This window comes from Oryzias latipes, chromosome 18 (assembly GCF_002234675.1).
Source record: "Oryzias latipes chromosome 18, ASM223467v1".
Lineage (NCBI taxonomy): Eukaryota > Metazoa > Chordata > Actinopteri > Beloniformes > Adrianichthyidae > Oryzias > Oryzias latipes.
The window spans coordinates 23,845,182-23,864,118 of record NC_019876.2 but is presented as its reverse complement, the minus strand read 5'-3'; the positions used below and the strand labels follow the sequence as shown (position 1 = coordinate 23,864,118).

Sequence of the window (18,937 nt, the reverse complement as noted above, 5' to 3'; positions counted from 1 at the left end):
TGTTTATGCTGCAAATTATTAATTGAGCGGCTGGGTAGCTCGGTTGGTAAGGTGGGAAGCTACCATGCAGGAAACCAGGGTTCGATTCCCGGAGGGGAATGAGCAATGGTACTGGGGGCAATTACCATATCAATGGCGAGCAGTTAACATCACCCAGTGAGGGTCCTTAGGCAAGACCCTTAACGCTACTGCCTCCCGAGCGCGGTTTCGGCTGCAGCTCACCGCTCCCCAAGGGGATGGGTCAAATGCGGAGAAAGAATTTCCCTTCGTGGGATAAAATACAGTGTATAAAAAAAAAAAAAAAAAAAAAAAAAAAAAATTAGACATTCTATGCTCCATAGACATTGAAGATCCTGTGCTGGAAACAGTTCTGCCGACAGACACTGTAAAACTCAAATCATACAACTTCAACAGAAGATCTTTCATTGCTTGCAGGCAGGCTTCAGGAGTTGGAGCTGCTAGCAGGAGGTCATCACCATACAGCAACAAAACACAACCCTCTGGTATGACAACATTCTACAGGAGAAATTGCAGACATTGATTGAAAATGCCAGGACAATTTTATTAACACCTTTGTACTGACATGCGAATAGATATCTGCTATTTTCATGTAATGGAATGCAAAAGAAAACATTTGCTAAATCAATGGCAGTGAACAACACACATTGTGGGGTTAAAGTTGACAGCATGCAATATGGGTCAGGGATGGGTAAGACTAGCGTAATGGTGACGTCATTAACAGCCCTTAAATCTTGTGCCATGTGATAAGTTTTACCATCTGCTTTTAAAACTGGTCTCAAAAGAGTACACCATGAAGAAAGCAAATGCTCAATGACACCAGAGTTCCATAAACCAGTCAGAATTTCCTCCATCCCTTCATCTGCATCCTTCACCACCAGTACTGTGGTCTGAAAACTTTCACTCCTGCAGTTACCTGAATCTCCACCGTGGGAACAGTGGAGGATGAACCAACATCAAATTAACCTGTGGAGCATGAAGCGTCAGGGAGCGTTCTTAACATCGCCTCTGCATCTTCATGATCCGTCTTCCGTCTTCTCTGTGATGTCTGACAATGCAGACATTCTCTAGAACTGAGGAGTTAGTCGTTGGAGGCAAGGTTAACCTGTAAATTTTTATTGAGGGAGAAAGTTGAACACCTGAAAAAGCACAATTTTGACAGTTTGTGTTGTTAACGTCCCTTTTAGTCATGGGTCCGAGTTGCCGAGCCTCATGACCAGGGGGAGTGCTAAATGTATGTGAGATACAGCTGTGTCTTACATCCGGTGCCATTGCAATTGTGAGTGTGTGAATGAACAATGAAACCGTCACACCCTCAGGACCAATGTATATGTAAGTGGATTTTAAATGCCACATGTGGCCTGCTACCTGATAAAATGCTTCCTGATACAGTTGATCATCCTGTCAGTCAGAATAGAGTGTGCAGTTCAGGTCATCAGAGGCAGAAAAATATGGCTTCAAGGACAGGATTCATGGCTTCCATACCTGAAATTCATGGAACACACCTGGGTTGTCAGGGGCCTCTGGATCCAGCCGATGTCAGCAGTGGGGGTTGGCTGTGGTGTGTGGCATCCGATCTGAAAGAATGCTGGCTCCTGTTTTGACAAGAATGTCCCGTCCCAACAGATTCACAGGCGTGTGTGGTGAATGCACAAATGAATGTTCCACCATCTGGTCAAAACTCAGTCGGATGGTCTTTTGCAGGTTTTGAGGAGTCATATGTTCATTTGTCAGAGCAGATGGAGGTAACTGACAGTTTATAGAGGAACATGTTGCACCAGTGTCCACTAAACCCATCATGGGGTTACCTCTGAGCTTGGAAAGAGACCATGGCTCCTGCATCAACAAATGGTATTGTCCGACTTGCCACTCCTGTGGTCCTCGCTACAGTGGAGGAGGGGCTTGGAGTGGTCGTGGGTACTGTTCATTACCGCCACGCCCTCTTACCCTGGTCTGTGCATTCTGCTGTTGGGTACCTTGTTGTGGGCAGTCGGGCCCAGTTGTCCTGAGCGCCACAGATGCCATTTCGAACTGCTGCTGGGGAGGGGGGGGGGGGGGGGGTCATGTCTTCATTTGATTAGAGGAGGTGACTCGAGGGTCAGTCACTCCTAACTCAGCTCCTTCCTGTGAAGCCAGAGAACTGAGAAATGCTCCTCTTGTCACTCACCCAATGAAGCAGAGGGGGTTTTCTGTGTAAAGATTTATGAGGTCTCAGGAGGGGTCTGTTCTTCACCTTTCCTGCAACATAAAAGCTATGTGCTGCTTGGAAAAAGTATGTTGTTACAGCATATTTATTACTGTCATGCTTTGTTTTCACCATGGCCAACACTGTGGATGCAAGAATCAGTTGATTAGTGATGAAAATCAGGAAAGGAAAAAATCCCTAAACTTTTCTTTGGAGCCGGAAGTCTGAATCTGTGAAGATCTTTCCAACTTTACCAAACATCAGCTGCCAGAAAATTTAAAATAATGAATCCATGGTTCGCTAGTGAGGACGCTGGAAAACCAACTCCGACAAGACAAGAATACGCATCAGCAGCAGAGTTTCCGTGGAACAGGAGGTTGCCTGTGGTGGAAGATCGACTCGAGTGCAGAAACTTCCAGCAGATGACAATGAAAAACTGTCCATCCTCCGCTCCTTTACTGGCAAGCAGAAACGGGCGAGTTATGCCACACTTCTGGACTGCAGAACTTGAGTTTGGGCTGACTTGTCTGCTTGTTCTTTGGAGCCGCACTGCAACGAGACGGACTCTGACGATGAGGAAAGGGAAGCTGCCGTGTTTGATAGGAATGTAGCCCAGCTGTTCCAGATACAGAAGATGAGGACTTTGGTGGATTTTTGGATGCTGATTGATGGCTGAAAAAAAAATCACAACTGACTCAGTTTTGCGCTCGCTGCCTTTTTAAAACACACACCAAAATGCATGTTGTAACTGTATATTGTAACTTTAAATACAGAAAAAAAAAACACACCGATAACTGAAACGGCACGGTATAGTCCAGTGTTGTTGTATTGTGTGTTATAAAATAATATGGCTTTAATTGTGTGTTGTGTGTGTGTGCAGGTCAGTGTGTGGTGTGGCTCTTTGACTATCACAGTTAAAAATGTCGGATCTTTGTGTCAAACTTGTTCTCCACCCCTTTATGCTAGAAATTCATAAAAAAAAAAACGTTGATGTAACGTGGATTAAAACGTTAACCAATGACCCAAGACCAAGGTAAGAAAGTGCAGCGAGGTTTTTTGTGCTGTAAATTTTTCTCATGTGAAAATCACTGCGTTTGTTACCGTTTTAATCCCATTAATCCACATTACGGCCGCTGTTTCTTTCTATTAAAGCCCCTAAAAGAAAGACCCACCCCGCTGCTTTGCTGGATTTGACAAGCAAATCTTAGCAGATCAGATCAACCAGAAAGGTTCCTGCCCCCAAGTCACAAACACACCCCCTTAACACTGCGCGCAAACCCAGGCGAGCATGCAAAGGTGAAGTGAGCGAGCAGGATCACCGCTCAGTTAGGATTTCACGCCTGCAGTTGTAAAATGCGGAGTCGCTCGGTTAGAATTGCACCTGCGCGGTTGAAAGGCTCCTCACTCAGTTCCTGAATACGCCCGCTCAGTTGTCTTTACACCCTTTCACTTTATGGCAGAGATGAAACGCCATAGACTCGGCCAAAAACACACCACATATTTGGGCAGGGGACAAGCGGAGAAGACAGAAGCAGGCAGCTTTCTAATCCTTCAGCGGATCTCTGTCTGCGGCTGTAACAAGCGAGCAGACAGAGAGCTGTCGGCAAAACAATACCCGATAAACTGTTGTGGATTCACTTCTGTTCTAGCTTTCTTTTGTTTGCAGGAACATTTTTTGGCTGTGATCACTTTTTGTTTGCAGTAAAAAATTTTGTTTGTAGTTGCTTTTTTCTTTGCTCAAATTCTCGGCCACCGTACTCAGACATAAGTAAAACTAAGGGGGAAAAAAATCACATTAAAAATAGCAAACACTGTTATTCCGATCGTTTGAAAGCCCCTCATATGTACTAAAAACATAAAAAAAACGTTCTCTTTATGGCTAGAAAGGGCAGCGGTCAGAAACAACGGGACTGAGAACAGAGAATTCAAAGCAACAGCACCATGTAAGATCCTCCATTGGAGGTCACAGTTCTCTTCCGTAGTTCCTTGGTTTGCATAGCCGATATTAAGTCAGCCCTGTTCAACCTACTACTATGATGGAATCAACCTGGATGAATGAGAGTCTTCATGTTCTGAATATTCTGAATGATAAAGCATTTGATTGTTGTCCAGAAAAGTGATTTTCATTTCACAATTTCATCTTTTGTTCAATAGAGAAGCTGCTCTGATGGATCTGAAACAGATTATTAAAGTGGAACCCAAATCAATGATGATGCTCTCGATGTGATTTGTATTGAGAGCAGGGAACGGTCGGAGGAGAAGCTAGAGGTGGAGGTTTGCCTTGGAAAGGAAAAGAGTGAGATAAAAAGGTGGAATATTTTATGTATCTAGGGTCAACAGTCCAGAGTAATGGAGAGTGTGAAAAAAAGTGAAGAAACGAATGCAGGCAGGTTGGAATGAGTGGAGAAAAGTGTGATGTGTGATGGAAGAGTTTCAGCTCAAATGACAGGAAAGGTTTACAAAACTGTGGTGAGACCAGCCATGTTGTTCTGCATGGAGACACTGAGGAAAAGACAGGAAGCAGAGCTGGAGGTAGAAGAGATGAAGATACTTTGGATGTTTTGGACGTATCCAGAGGAGTGACAGGGAATATATAGATAGAAGGATGCTGAGTCTAGAACTGCCAGGCAACAGGTCTAGAGAAAGACTAAAGAGGAGGTTTATGGATGACATGAAGACATGAAAGTAGCTGGTGTTAGAGGAGAGAATCCAGAAGACAGAGTTAGATGGAGGAAGCTGAATAACTGTGGCGACCTCTGAGGAAAAAAGATAAAAGGAAAATAAGTTTTGTTTATAAGATTTAGTTTGAAACATTAGAGTCTGCTTCACGGCAGTCTAAATACAGAACAATACAGAATCCAGTCTGAGTTCAGGACTTGATCTGAGGCAATGGACATTTCCAGTCTTTCAGCAAGAAAAATTCTCTACAAGATGCAAGACCAAAATGATGAAAATAGACAAAGTTCATCATCTTATGACTTCATGCTGCAGCAGTTTTTATATTTTCTTCTTCATCTGGTGTGAATGATGTGATGTTAACACTTCAACCAGGAAGTGACCATAAAATGCAGAAATAGAAAATGTTTCTGCACTGAGACCATGTGACTCTTCACATCCCAGAAGCTGATCTTAGTGGTTTAGAAGAATGAAGACATTTGCTGTTAGAAGAGAGGACACGGATGAACAAAGAGCAGAACTACTATCAGTCAGTCCACACTGTGAGTATTCTAGACTTACCAGAATGAGAACATTTTCATTTCTTGGTGACTGAAAGAAGTTCACTGCTTTGTGGACAATCTGGACTTGAAGATTTCTCTGCAGCACATTTGAAGAAAAGTACTTTGATTGTTTTAGAAGCAAATCTTTACTTTGCTTTTCCTAAAATCTAATGTTTTTTTTTTTTTTGCTAATAATGATTAAATGTCATTCACTCATAATTAAAAACCATTATTAAGATTTTTGGAGTTAAATTTTTATTGAAATAACATTTTTCTTGTCTTTATTAAATCAGTTGAAATACTTTTTGTCTTCCTTCTCAGTCGAGGACGTTGTGACAGTTGTGTTATTGTTGTCTTAAAGAAGGAAACTAGAAGTTAGTGAGTCTTTTCCATTCAATCTTTACAGAAAACATCATGTTTTTTTAGTTTCTCACAGTTCTTTGCTTTTCCTGAAGCACACTTTCATTTTTCTCTTTTCCATCAGGATTTTCTCATCAGTGTGATTTGATTGTGAGGATGGGACACACTCTGCTCTGTAAACTGGAGTTCATCTGTGAGTTTTTCACAAGAACTTTTGCTGTTTTCATCACATTCATCAGGAAAAATCTATGTTTGAACTAAATTGTTAGAATTTCATGTTTCAACTGCATGCAGCTGTTTTCTCCACAGGATTCAGCTGAACTCTATCAGGGATTATGATGAACAGTTTTCTTTAGAAAGAAATCATTTTTCTTTGTTTATTTACTAAAACCTTGACATTATTGTTAGAGAAACCATTGACTTAATGTCACATTCATTGACAGTTTTAGTTTCATTTCTTTCTATTGTTGAAATATTGTATCAGTTCCTGAATCTCTGATGTTTCCATCTTTCATGTACAGTAGTGCTGTATTCACTCCTCCACAGTGGACACACTGAAGGTGACACTTTTGGACTTTTTGATGTTTCTTTTCAGAGTTTTTACATTCATGTCAGTTTAAGTAGCATTTTTGGACAAAAAACCTGATTGATTTTAAAATGTTAATGTTTGGTTTTGTTGGTGTTTATCTTCATTTAAAAAAGTTTTTTGTAAATTGTGGTTTTGTGTTTGTTCTAGATGCTGAATTGACCTTTGAACCCAAATGGTCATCTTTCTTTGTTGGAGAATCTTTAACCTTCAAATGTGACATGGAGGAAGGAAGAACAGATGACTGGAAATACACATTAAAGAAAAGTGATTGGACACCTTATTCTGACGTCACACAACAAGATTTCAAAATAAATCTGCTGGATAAAAGTCACAGTGGTGATTATCAGTGCTGTGGTCTCAGGAAGGATTCAGATTATAAAAAGTGCAGCAACAGAGTCTCTATACGTGTATCAGGTAATTTCTTAGTGTGTTTTTGACATGACTCGTTTTATGAGAGAATTTATATTTAAAAATGTATTTAATGAATGCCACTGATGCAGCATGATTCTCATAATTGTTATATTGAAATGTCAAACATTGCAGACAGAGCCAGAGCCACACTGACAGCAGCAACAACAACTGTGTCAGTAGGAGACAGAGTGACACTGATCTGCTCTGTGGAGAAATCTGCTGGTTGGAAATATGAGTGGTTCAGAAGAACCTCACACACCTCTGAATACAGAATGAACGATGGACTAAATGGAAACATCAGAGTTTCACAAGGAGGAATCTACAGATGCAGAGGATTTAGAGGAGAACCAGCCGTCTACTCTGATCCAAGTGATGAAGTCACCATTCAAATAACCTGTGAGTGATTTCACTTTGTTGAAAGCTTTTCACAATCATTGATTTTAACATTAAAATGTGTTTTAATGTTTTTAAATCTGATGGAAACAGTTTCCAACAAAGTCAGTGTAACCCAAAAACCCAGCTGGTCTCAGATCTTCAGAGGAGAGACGATCACTCTGACATGTGAGGTTCAGGGAGGTGAAGGAGTTCAGTGGGAGTATGAATGGAGAAGACCTCAGTCACAGACATTTAGGACAAAGCAGAAAGACTGGACTATCACAGCTTCCATCAGTGGAGACTACAGCTGTAAGAGCAGACCCACAGATGATTCATATTCTGCAACAAAGTGGAGTAAAGCTTTAAGGTTGTCTGTTTTAGGTAAGAATTTCATACTTAGTTGAATGTAAAGTTTTTTTCTTCTACTTTTACCAAAAATTAGAACTTGTAAAATGTTTCTTAACTTTTCTATAAACAAAAAATAAAATGATTTAAAAATACATCAACACTGATTTAAAAAGTATATTTTTGACAGGATTTTATTTTAAAATCACAATTTTACAATCATGGATTTAAAAAACAGAGAAAATCCAGTTAGAAACATAAAAAAAGATTGTTGTCAGAATAATTATTACTAAATAATTTATGTACAGAAATTGTTCATTTTACAACCAAGGAGAATAAGTTTACTGGGTTTTGGCTTAAAACTATGGAAGCGATTCTGTAGCATAAATAAAAAGCAAAGTCAAAACCAGAAATGCTTTTTCCTTTTCAAAATGAAGCTGCATTCTTTGACTCAAAATTAAAATGAAAAAGCAATATTTCAAAATGCTTTTTCATTTCCTTCCTCAACCCAGCTTTTTCTGTCACTTAATTAAAATGATAAAGAAAATGGTATTTGACATTTCATTTTCAAAAGGGTCACTGGTAAATGTGTAGCATAATTCATTTAGAAATGTCTAATTTGACAATTAAAATGGATTAACAGAAATGCTTTTTCATTTTCAAAATGAAGCTGCATTTTTTGACTCAAAATTAAAATGAAAAAGCAATCCACCAAAATGCTTTTTCATTTTCTTCCTCAACACAACTTATTCTGTCACTTAATTAAAATTAAAACGAAAATGGTATTTGACATTTCATTTTCTAACAGTTCTCTGGTAAATGTGTAGCATAATTCATTTAGAAATGTTTAAAACGACATTTAAAATGGATTAATAGATATGCTTTTTAATTTTCAAAATGAAGCTGCATCAAATGACTCAAAATTCAAATGAAAAAGCAATATTTCAAAATGCTTTTTCATTTTATACTTAAAACCGCTTATTCTGTGTCATAATTAAAACGAAAATGCAAAGAGGGGATTGCATTTGCATTTTAACATTCACCCCGCGCACCTTGTCACAATATTCATTTCGACTGACTGACGCACACACACGCACCAGGAGCAGACTGTGTTAGTGGCAGAGACGAGGGTTTTGTGATGGTTGTGAACTTCTGATGAGTTTCCACAGCTTCTCAGGACTAAGTAGCTGCATGTCCGCCTTCTGCGGTCCTCCTCCTGACGCATCGCGGACAAGCTTTGTTCTTCGGACCGCCAGCTGCCTTCGCACAGCGGAGCACGAAGCTCCCGATGATCGCTGAAGGCGAAAATGCTGCTGCGATCTGAGAAACCATCATATGAATTTGTGTTTCCAGTGGTGTCCAGAACAAAATAAAGGATGATGTAATTCCCACATATTTACATATTTATTTGCAGCTTCGCGGTGAATTTACTGTTTGATGACAGCTGGAGCTCCATCAACAGACAGCAGATTTCCCCATGCTAAACGTTGCTGGTTGGACCAAAAACACTCACTCAGCGCTAAACTGCAGGAGACTATCTTCATAATGTGCTTTTATTACAGTTATGCTAATATTTTACGGCCTGCTCTGCTCGATCATATGTTTTTAAATCCGTGCGGTCAGACGACGCTAAAGTTGGCTTACGATTCACAGCTTCTGATTCGCGAGGGCACTAAAGGAACATTCTGCTGCATTTTTCACATTAAGATCACCTAAAACCGGGTCCTGTTCACAAACCGCTGGACCTGAACTGCTCAAACCTGGATTCCTGGATCTTAATAAATCAAACAGCAAATTCAGCACGAAGCTGCCGATAAATTTGTAAATATGTGGGAATTACATCATCCTTTATTTTGTTCTGGACACCACTGGAAACACAAATTCATATGATGGTTTCTCAGATCGTAGCAGCATTTCCGCCTTCAGCGATCATGATCAGGAGCTTTGCGCTCCGCTATGCGATGGCAGCTGGCTGATCGAAGAACAAAGCTTGTCCGCGGTGCGTCAGGAGGAGGACCGCAGACGGCGGACATGCTGTTATGTAGTCCTGAGAAGCTGTGGAAACTCATCAGAAGTTCACAACCAACTCAAAGCAGTCTTCTCTGCCGCTAACACAGTCTGCTCCTGGTCTGTCTGTGGCTCTTAGCAGACGGACTCACGGAGAAAGCAGTGACGTCATCGCCCCGCCTCCCCTCTGCTAATGCTTTTAAGAAAGTCAAAGTCAAAGTCGGCTTTATTGTCAAATATGCTGCATCCATAAAGACATACAGCACAGATGACATTGCTTTCCTCTCACCCCACAGTGCAAGCAGCATATAAAATAATAAATAAATAAACGACTTAAAAAATAGATAAAAAGACAGCAATAAGAAGAAGAATAACAGTAGTCTAAACAGTGCAGAGAGCAATGAGATGGTTAAAGTGGCAGTTTAAAGTGACAACAGTGCTGAGAACAGTAAGTGGATGAGTCATTGATGGCAGTCTTTGGTGAAGGTGGTGATCTGAACTGTTGTGAAAGTTTTCAATGTGAGCTTGTAGGTTGGAGTGGAGGGGCCAGAGGGGGGAGGGCAGGGAGGGAGTTGAGTGTCCTTATCGCCTGATGGAGGAAACTGTCTTTTAGTCTGCCGGTTCTGGCCTGCAGACTTTGCAGCCTCCTCCCTGATGGCAGCAGGTTAAAGTGTCTCTGGGATGGGTGGGAGGGGTCCCCTGCAATCCTGATGGCTTTGCGGGTGAGGCGGGAGCCGTAAATGTCCGAGAGGCCAGTAAGAGGGACACCAACGATCTTCTCAGCTGTTTTCACAATGTGCTGCAGAGTCTTCCGGCAGGACGCGTTGCAGGCTCCGTACCACACAGTGATGCAGTGTTTTGATTCCAAGACAGGTCATCGGAGATGTGCACCCCCAGGAACTTATTGCAACAAGTTTCCCATGGTGGATTTGAAAATCCAAATGCAATCCCCTCTTTACATTTTTGTTTTAATTATGACACAGAATAAGCGGTTTTAAGTATAAAATGAAAAAGCATTTTGAAATATTGCTTTTTCATTTGAATTTTGAGTCATTTGATGCAGTTACATTTTGAAAATTAAAAAGCATTTCTATTAATCCATTTTAATTGTCAAATTAAACATTTCTAAATGAATTTTACTACACATTTAGCAAGGACCTTTTTGAAAATGAAATGTCAAATACCATTTTCTTTATCATTTTAATTAAGTGACAGAAAAAGCTGGGTTGAGGAAGGAAATGAAAAAGCATTTTGAAGTATTGCTTTTTCATTTTAATTTTGAGTCAAAGAATGCAGCTTCATTTTGAAAATGAAAAAACATTTCTGGTTTTGACTTTGCTTTTTATTTATGCTACAGATTCGCTTCCATATAAAACTAGACCTGTGACAGTGTCGAATTTTTGATAAATGCGGTGATGAACCACCAGGGGGCGCGGTGTCGCGGTTAAGATGGAAACATGCTATGAGTTTTTCTCTATATTGTTATTAAAGGCATCAAAATACATGACAGGAATCCTTTTAGACAATAAAAGTAAACAAACATGTTTCTATCTAAGAAGATGGTCACATATTTTATTTCTTATGTTTTAACAAGAAATCATCAATTTAAAGTTTATCATGATTTTTCTTGTAAATGTGTTTTAATATTAATAGAATCTGTTTCTTTTATTGTTTTGAAATCTATTCCAGATCCTCCAAAGGCTCAGATAAGTAGAAATGGAGGAACTCTGACCTGTTCTGTGAATCCATCATCATCTGGTTGGAGTTATTATTTTTACAGAGGAGAGAAAAACCAGGAAGTGCTGACAGTGCAAAATACTGATTTCCATTCTAATAGAGAAATCAGAGTTTCACAGGGAGGAGTCTACAGATGCAGAGGAGGAAGAGGAGAACCAGTTTATCACACAGAGTTCAGTGATCCAGTCACCATTGTTGGTGAGTTTCTTTGTGTTTTCTTTCTTCATTATTGAAATAATCAGAATGAAAACTTCCAGACCTTTAAGAAGTTCAGACATTCACATTTATTAGTCATTGAAGTCACTCACTGTTCATCTGAGGAGCTTCTTCACTTCTGACTGCTGGTGAGGAAGTTCTCTTTCTTTCTGTTCTGACCATCTCCAAGCTTTGACACAGACGTTAAATAACTAGACGTCATGTGATCAGATGCAAACGTCAAAGATCCAGTTTGGATCAGGATGGTGGACTAATGTCCCATTATTCAAAGAGAGTCTTCATGTGGTTTAGTGCTGATGAGTCTGGTTACTGCTCTGTTATTGTGTCAGTTGTGAATGGGAGCCCAGATTCCTGAGAAAAGATGTCAAAGATGACAGAGGACAGAAAGTGGGTCACCCCCCCCCCCCCCCCATGTTTATCCATGTGGACATAGATTTTTATTTATTTATTTAAGGATCCCCATTAGTCTTAACCAAAGGTAAGACTACTCTTCCTGGCGTCCGCATTAAAGGAATCACTCAAAAACCTTTCACATTGAATGAACATAAAAAAATTATTAAAAGGTTTTCCACCTGATTAGAAAGCTTTACTTGAACAAAAATGAATCATATTGGTCCTACTTAATGTACTTAGGTTGGGTCAACTTAATGTTCAACCTAATAAATTTAAGTTGATTCAATTTAAACACTACAGTTGTACTAAACTTTAACTTAATATTGTTGCTCACTCTAATAAGAAAAAAGTTGATCTAATTTAAATGAATCACTACAATTGGTAACATGTAATTGTTTAAGTTTATTGAACTTAAATTTGTATGTCTACCCAACTCAATATAATATGTGGATCTAACTTAACTTGTTTGTTATATTTTCTTTAGTTTTGTTTAAACACCTGAAATTGACACACTTTTCTAAAGTTCAACCTATGGGCCTTGTAATTTTCATATCAAATAGATGAATTAACCAGCAATGTCCCGCATTTCAGGATAGGAGTTCATGTGTAAATATCTCTGTCTTTCATATTGGATCACTGGTGTTTTACTGCACAAGGGGGTTGATTATCATCCTCTCCCAAAATAAACATAACACTTTAAATTACTAGTTAAAAGGGAGTAAAACAGCTAGACAACAAAACACATGGACAAAAACTCACACTTAATCACCAATCTGCCCAGATAGACAAAGAAAATGGTATCCCACAATGCCTTGGGATTACTAATATAATCCAATTTAATGGTATCATGTTGGATCAACATGATTGAATTTAGTTACTGCTAAATTGATTATTTTTATGTACAATCGACATGATTCCTTCACGTATGATTTACAAACATACAATTTTCTGGTTGAAATGACAAGTTACATTTCTGTAAAGTTAATTGGCTGGTAATTTCCTTTTTTTGAGGATACACAAAATCAGCAAAATACATACATGAAAAAACAAATACAGAGGAAATTATATATTCAAAATAAATCTCAAAAAACAAAAATATGAGAATCTATTTTATTAAAACAAATGACAATTGTGCAGCGAAATTATGTTATAAAACTTCGATTTTTTAAGATTAGCTTTAAAACTCTTTTGGCATTTTTCTACTTTGATTTCTGAAGGCAGCATGTTCCAGTATGTAATTGACCTTCATGACAGTTTTTTTAGGGCACTGGTTCATGGTATAGGGAGAGTAAAAGTAACAGAAGCTTTTCTAGTGTTAAATGATATCTTATATTTTGCAACAGCTGCAAAAATAAGCTAAAGGGTTTGTGCAGAGTCCAGATTTTATGCAGAAACAAAATCAGACTACATGCAAACCTGTCCTGAACGTTCATGCATGAAATACACGGATGCATCCAGTCTGTATTAGTGCTAAAAGGACAACCCAGAGCTAATCTTGCAGCCCTGTTCTGAACTTTCTGAAGTCTTTCAAGCTCATCTTTGTTTGCATTTGACCAAATAGCAGAGCAGTAATCTGAGTGACACATGACCAAAGTCTTTGATCCTCTCTCTTTCATAAGTTGATTTAGATCAACATCCAACCAAGGAGCTTTACTAGATCTCACAGTTACTTTCCTTATTGGTGCATGTTTATCACATATGGCTGAAAATAATTTATAAACATCTCTAGAAATGATTCTGCATGTGTGTGACATAGTACTTTGTACCATTGCACTCTCACCATTTAACTATAATGTTGTTTCTTCTCATAGTTTTTACATTAATGTCAGTTTAAATAGCATTTATAGACAAAACATGTTGATTGTATTCTTTTATTAGTAAAAGATGTTCTCTGTTGTTTCTTTACATGGTAAAATTGAGTTTTTTAATTCAATTGTGTGTTTGTGTTTGTTCTAGATGCTGAATTGACCTTTGAACCCAAATGGTCAACTATTTTTCCTAAAGAATCTTTAACCTTCAAATGTGACATGAAGGAAGGAAGAACCGATGACTGGAAATACACATTGAAGAGAAGTGATTGGACACTTTATTCTGACGTCACACAACAAGATTTCAAAATAAATCTGCTGGATAAAAGTTACAGTGGTGATTATCAGTGCTGTGGTCTCAGGAAGGCTTCAGATTATAAAAAGTGCAGCAACAGAGTCTCTATACGTGTATCAGGTAATTTCTTAGTGTGTTTTTGACATGACTCATTTTATGAGAGAAATTATATTGAGGAGTAAATATCACTGAAACTGAAAAAAGACTTTTCACAAAAATACACCTGAACACTTCAATAGTTTGATGTGTTTGTGTGTGATGTGTGTTTTTGACATGACTCATTTTACTAATAATGTCTTATTTTTGGTATTATTATTATTAAAAGTAAATGTTTTTGTTAAATACCAGAAGAAAGACCCAGAGCCACACTGACAGCAGCAACAACAACTGTGTTAGATGTTAGCCTCTGTTTAGACGGATAAATACATCTAATTTGAACTCCACAGCACACAAACCAAAGGCTGAACTGAAGATCACAAAGTCTCCAGTAGGGGGCAGAGTGACCCTGAGTTGTTCAGTGAAGCCTTCATCATCTGGTTGGAGTTTCTTCTGGTTCAGAGGAGAGAAACCCTCCAAACTGCTGAGAACACAAGATGCTGATTTCCTCTCAAATGGACAAATCAGAGTCTCACAGGGAGGAGTCTACAGATGCAGAGGAGGAAGAGGAGAACCAGTTTATCATACAGAGTTCAGTGATCCAGTCACCATTGGTGAGTTTAACCCTTGTGTTATCTTAGATGACCCCACCCTTACATTGACGTGTTCTCCCAACCATGACAAAGGTGGAAATATTTCGTGTAATCCACGGACACCAGTGAAGATCACAAATCATTGAAGAAAAAAGGTTCAGATCACTGTCTAGACAGAGTTGGTCCATCAGCTGTAAAAGTGAAATTTTGACAATAAATGATCTCCGTTGAAGAGAAGCTGCTGATCATTTCTTCTAATAGTGTAGTTTGTCATAGAGGCTCTGTCATAGAGCAGCAGAAGTCACAGCAGAGCAGCACAGAGGTCAAAACAATCATGAAGAAAGTGAAAAATCTCCTGCTTCATTTCTGTCTGACAGCAGAGTTATCAGAGTTCTGTCAACCTGTGGAGCTTCTTCTATCAGAACCAAAGGTGTCACATGAAAGAGTTTGGTCAGAAACACAACAAAGTCACTAAAAACAACACTATTTCTCCCCCAGAACCTGTCCTGAGAGTGTCTCCATGGTGGTTGAGTCCTGGAGCCTCAGTGACTCTGAGCTGTGAGGTTGAACATGTGTCTGCAGGATGGAGCTTCTACTGGTATAAAGCTGTTCCTGATCTATCACACAAGTCTGGCTCTTACAGCTATGAGCTGCTGCCTGCTAGCTCCAATGGGACTGCAGACAACTCCTACATCATTCATGGACAGACACACACAGCAGGATATGTGTGCAGAGCTGGAAGAGGAGAGCCACACTTCTACACTCTTTACAGTCAACCTCACTTTGTCTGGTCTGGAGGTCAGACTTCTGATTGTTGATTCATTTATGTCAACACTGAATGATTTCTCTTCACATTTCTAATGCTGTCAGATTCTGCTCTTTAGTTTGCTTGTTTCCACTTATTGCTAACAGTCAACTGTCATTCAAAATGTTGGAAACAAATGTTTCTTTTTCATTTGCATAGAGCCATTCTAACTCCAAGCCATTGAATGAAAATCCATTGAAACACATTTGTTTTTGTGTCTCTTTGCTCTCCAAATGAAGCTAAAGTGTGCTGATCTTCATCCTGTTTGTTTTCAGATCTTCATCCATCAGCGTCTCTCTCAGTGAGTCCTGACAGAGTCCAACACTTCACCTCTGACTCTGTCTCACTGAGCTGTGAGGGAAACTCTGCTGAGTGGAGAGTCAGCAGGTTTCTGCTTCCTGACTTCCTGTCATTCTGTTCTGACTGGGGAACAATGAATGGATCAACATGTCATGTTCAGAAGATCCAGTCCAGTAATGCAGTGTACTGGTGTGAGTCTGGATCAGCATTCAGCAACGCAGTCAACATCACTGGACACTGTGAGTGGAAACATGTTTGGATTCCTATTTTTAGCTTGACTTTCATCATTGGATTGATTTGAAACACATGCAGAAGTTGAAGATGGATTTAGATGATCAACTGGATGTCAAAGCAGAATGAAGCAGACGTCAAACATGTTGGGATCATATGTGATGAAGATGAATGTTGATGTTTCCAGATGATGATGAGCTTCTCCTGCTGAGTCCTGTCCATCCTGTGACTGAGGGACATTCTGTTACTCTTGGCTGCAAGTTGAGGACAGAAAATCTTCTTTCTAAAGTGTTTTTCTATCAAAATGACACAATCATCCAAAGTGAGAGCAGAGTGGAGATGATCATCCCTGCAGTGTCAAAGTCTCATGAAGGCTTCTACAAGTGTCAATCCTCAGGAAAAGAATCACCACAGAGCTGGTTGGCAGTAACATGTCAGCAAATCTCTATTGATTCATTGGAAATCCTTTAGGTGATAATATTTACATATATTTGAATAAAACATGTTTTTTTACAGCTACATCCAGACCTGACAGCTCCTCATTTCCTGTCTTGGTTGTTGCTCTAACTTCTGTAGTTTTGGTCATTTTTCTATTCATGATGTGGTTTCTCTACAAAAGATCAAGAGGTGAGAAATATTATTATTATTAGATAATATTCATAATAATCTCATGTTAATCAATAACAGATTTTTCTCTTTTCCAGAGTCAGACATCATCAGGTTTGTGCAGCTCTGTGTTTTTATGTTTAAAGTGTGACAGATGATTTTCTTGGAGATGATGTTTTCAATCATTCTAATCTTTCTATTTCTTTCTTCCAGCAGCTCTCAGGACAACAACCAGAGCTCTGCTGCAGACCACAGAGAAGCTCAGCACAGAAATGACTCCATGCTCCTCCATGGTTAGTCTAAACTTTGACTGATCTGGATTTATTCTAGAAGTTTGACTTTAGAACAAATGAACTGAACAGAACAGTTTCATCTCTTGATGTCTGATCTGGAAACTGATGGAAACATTTTGTTCCTGTTGGTTTAGAAGAGGTTGATTCTGTCTTTGTGAAATTCCTTTTTAAGGTGGTTCTTCTCTGTTTGAATCACACAAAGGTCCTGAGGAGATTCAAACTGATCCAGAAGATGAAAACAAAGGTAAAATGAAAGAATCGGTCAAGATTAAGAACATTTATCTGTTCATTTACATCTAAATTATTATTCTGTGGAACAAAAATGACAGATTTTCTCTATCAGACAAATAAAAAACAAAGAAAAGAAAACATCTTTTTATTGTAGAATTTTAGATGAAAGCAGAAATGATCCAAATATAAAAATATTAATACTTGATGTTTCAGGTGAATCCAGGAAGGTTACATATTCTTCAATCAAGCTTAAAACCGTCACTAAGAAAAGTGAAAAAATCAAAGCATTTATTCAACATTTAACCAAAGAAAAAGCTTCAAGATAGATTTATGAACCAGTTGAGTCAAATCCAATGTTTTCTGACAGAAAAGAGACAGAAAGCAGCAGAGGAGACAGTTTACTCTGATGTGAAGACAGGAGCGTCTGCAGGTAAGATCTGCCACTACATGGAAACATCTTCTCCATCCATGCAGCTGCCTTTCCAAATGACTGTCAGGCTGTCAGCTTCTGTCATGTTGGATGTTGTTTGCTTTTAGATGGCAGTCAGCTGTATGCACAGATCATGAAGAAAAACAAAGGTAAGTCAAATCTTCATCTTTGTAACTTCACTGACTGAAAACTGCTGGAAAGGAAACTGCAGGATTCATTCAAGTCAATGTTTTAAAGTCATTCACTTGTCACAATGTGAAATGAACACAACTGTCTTTGTTGTTTTCCAGTTTCTACTTAATATTTGATTTGATTTTCTGACAGGAAAATGGTCTCATTCAGCTGATGAGATGCTTTACTCTGAAGTTCAATGAGGACAAACACTTGGTAAGTTTCCATCTGATTCTCTAGAGATCAAATCTGATAGAAATGATAGAAACTTGAATTTGTTGATGTAGGTTCTGCATCAAGACCATGCTCCACCCTCAGCTGCTGAGTAACTCTGCATTTTGGCTTTTCTTGTAGATCCACAGAGCCAGCAGCATCCATCAATGTGATGAACAAACGTCTCACCTGTAGGTGGCGCTGCTAGGACAGCTGCACGTTTGCTGGGCTCCAAATGTTTGCCTCTCTTTTGGTCTTATTTTAGTATTTTTCTTCAGTTTTTTTTATTTCATATATGATCTTAACAACTTTCCTGCAGCTGCCTAACATATAATCCTAAAGGAACTCAGGGATGAATTGAATTTGCGGAGATTTTCTCTGGATTGTTAGTTTTTCCAACATCAACCAAGTCTGCAGCTGCAGTCCAGGATCAGCTGATGTCTCTGGTTCACACAGTCTGCTCTATCAAGGCTGATCATGAACAACATGGAGCTTCAGACTTTTCTGTCCTTTAAGATCCTGGACGTCCAGATCCAGGTCAGTCTGGACTTTCAGACAGAGTCTTACTTCCACCAGAACCATCAGGAAACAACTGGACTTGTTCTGTTGTTGAACTGAACGCTGCAGAAGGAGTCTGAGTCCTTATATGGTCAGACTTTGAGACTATTCTTCTCCATAATTACTTTTTTTAAGCTTCTGATGTACTTTTAAACTTTTGAAGTTCTTATAATGTAAAATGTGTTTGACTTTACTAACTGAACAATTTCAGCTTAAAGTCCCACTCTGATCATCTTTTAATTCCCAGTGGTCTTTAAATTATGATTTTGCAGTTTTTAGCCAAAATCAATAAACCTGTTTCGTTTTCGAGAACATAGTTTGTGCAGATCAGCAGGAGTTCATTAGAAATTCACCTCTGAGTTGTGTATAAACGGTCTGCACGGAGTAAGCCTGCCCCCATTTCCCATCATTCTCTGCTTACACTCTCTCCAGCTAGCTTACAGCTCCTCAATC

The 18,937-nt window shown here is 39.0% G+C and overlaps 1 protein-coding gene across 2 annotated transcripts; it reads left to right on the top strand.

The window, feature by feature from the left end:
- Nucleotides 1–5,190: 5,190 nt before the first annotated feature.
- On the top strand, nucleotides 5,191–18,875 carry LOC110014103. 2 transcript variants are annotated; one of them, XM_023948882.1, is made up of 20 exons: nucleotides 5,191–5,421; nucleotides 5,743–5,795; nucleotides 5,906–5,974; nucleotides 6,303–6,341; nucleotides 6,518–6,784; nucleotides 6,914–7,177; nucleotides 7,268–7,537; nucleotides 14,404–14,667; nucleotides 15,145–15,444; nucleotides 15,727–15,990; nucleotides 16,170–16,415; nucleotides 16,499–16,609; nucleotides 16,687–16,702; nucleotides 16,802–16,881; nucleotides 17,054–17,125; nucleotides 17,326–17,382; nucleotides 17,480–17,542; nucleotides 17,650–17,691; nucleotides 17,867–17,929; nucleotides 18,068–18,875. In XM_023948882.1, exons 3-19 carry the CDS (start codon nucleotides 5,938–5,940, stop codon nucleotides 17,914–17,916), a joined length of 2,442 nt encoding a protein of 813 aa, XP_023804650.1. In that variant the 5' UTR covers nucleotides 5,191–5,421; nucleotides 5,743–5,795; nucleotides 5,906–5,937; the 3' UTR covers nucleotides 17,917–17,929; nucleotides 18,068–18,875. The 2 variants fall into 2 exon arrangements, with proteins under 2 accessions (XP_023804650.1, XP_023804651.1); XM_023948883.1 differs by lacking the exons at nucleotides 5,743–5,795; nucleotides 6,518–6,784 and having other exon boundaries at nucleotides 18,068–18,873.
- The last annotated feature ends 62 nt before the right edge of the window (nucleotides 18,876–18,937 follow it).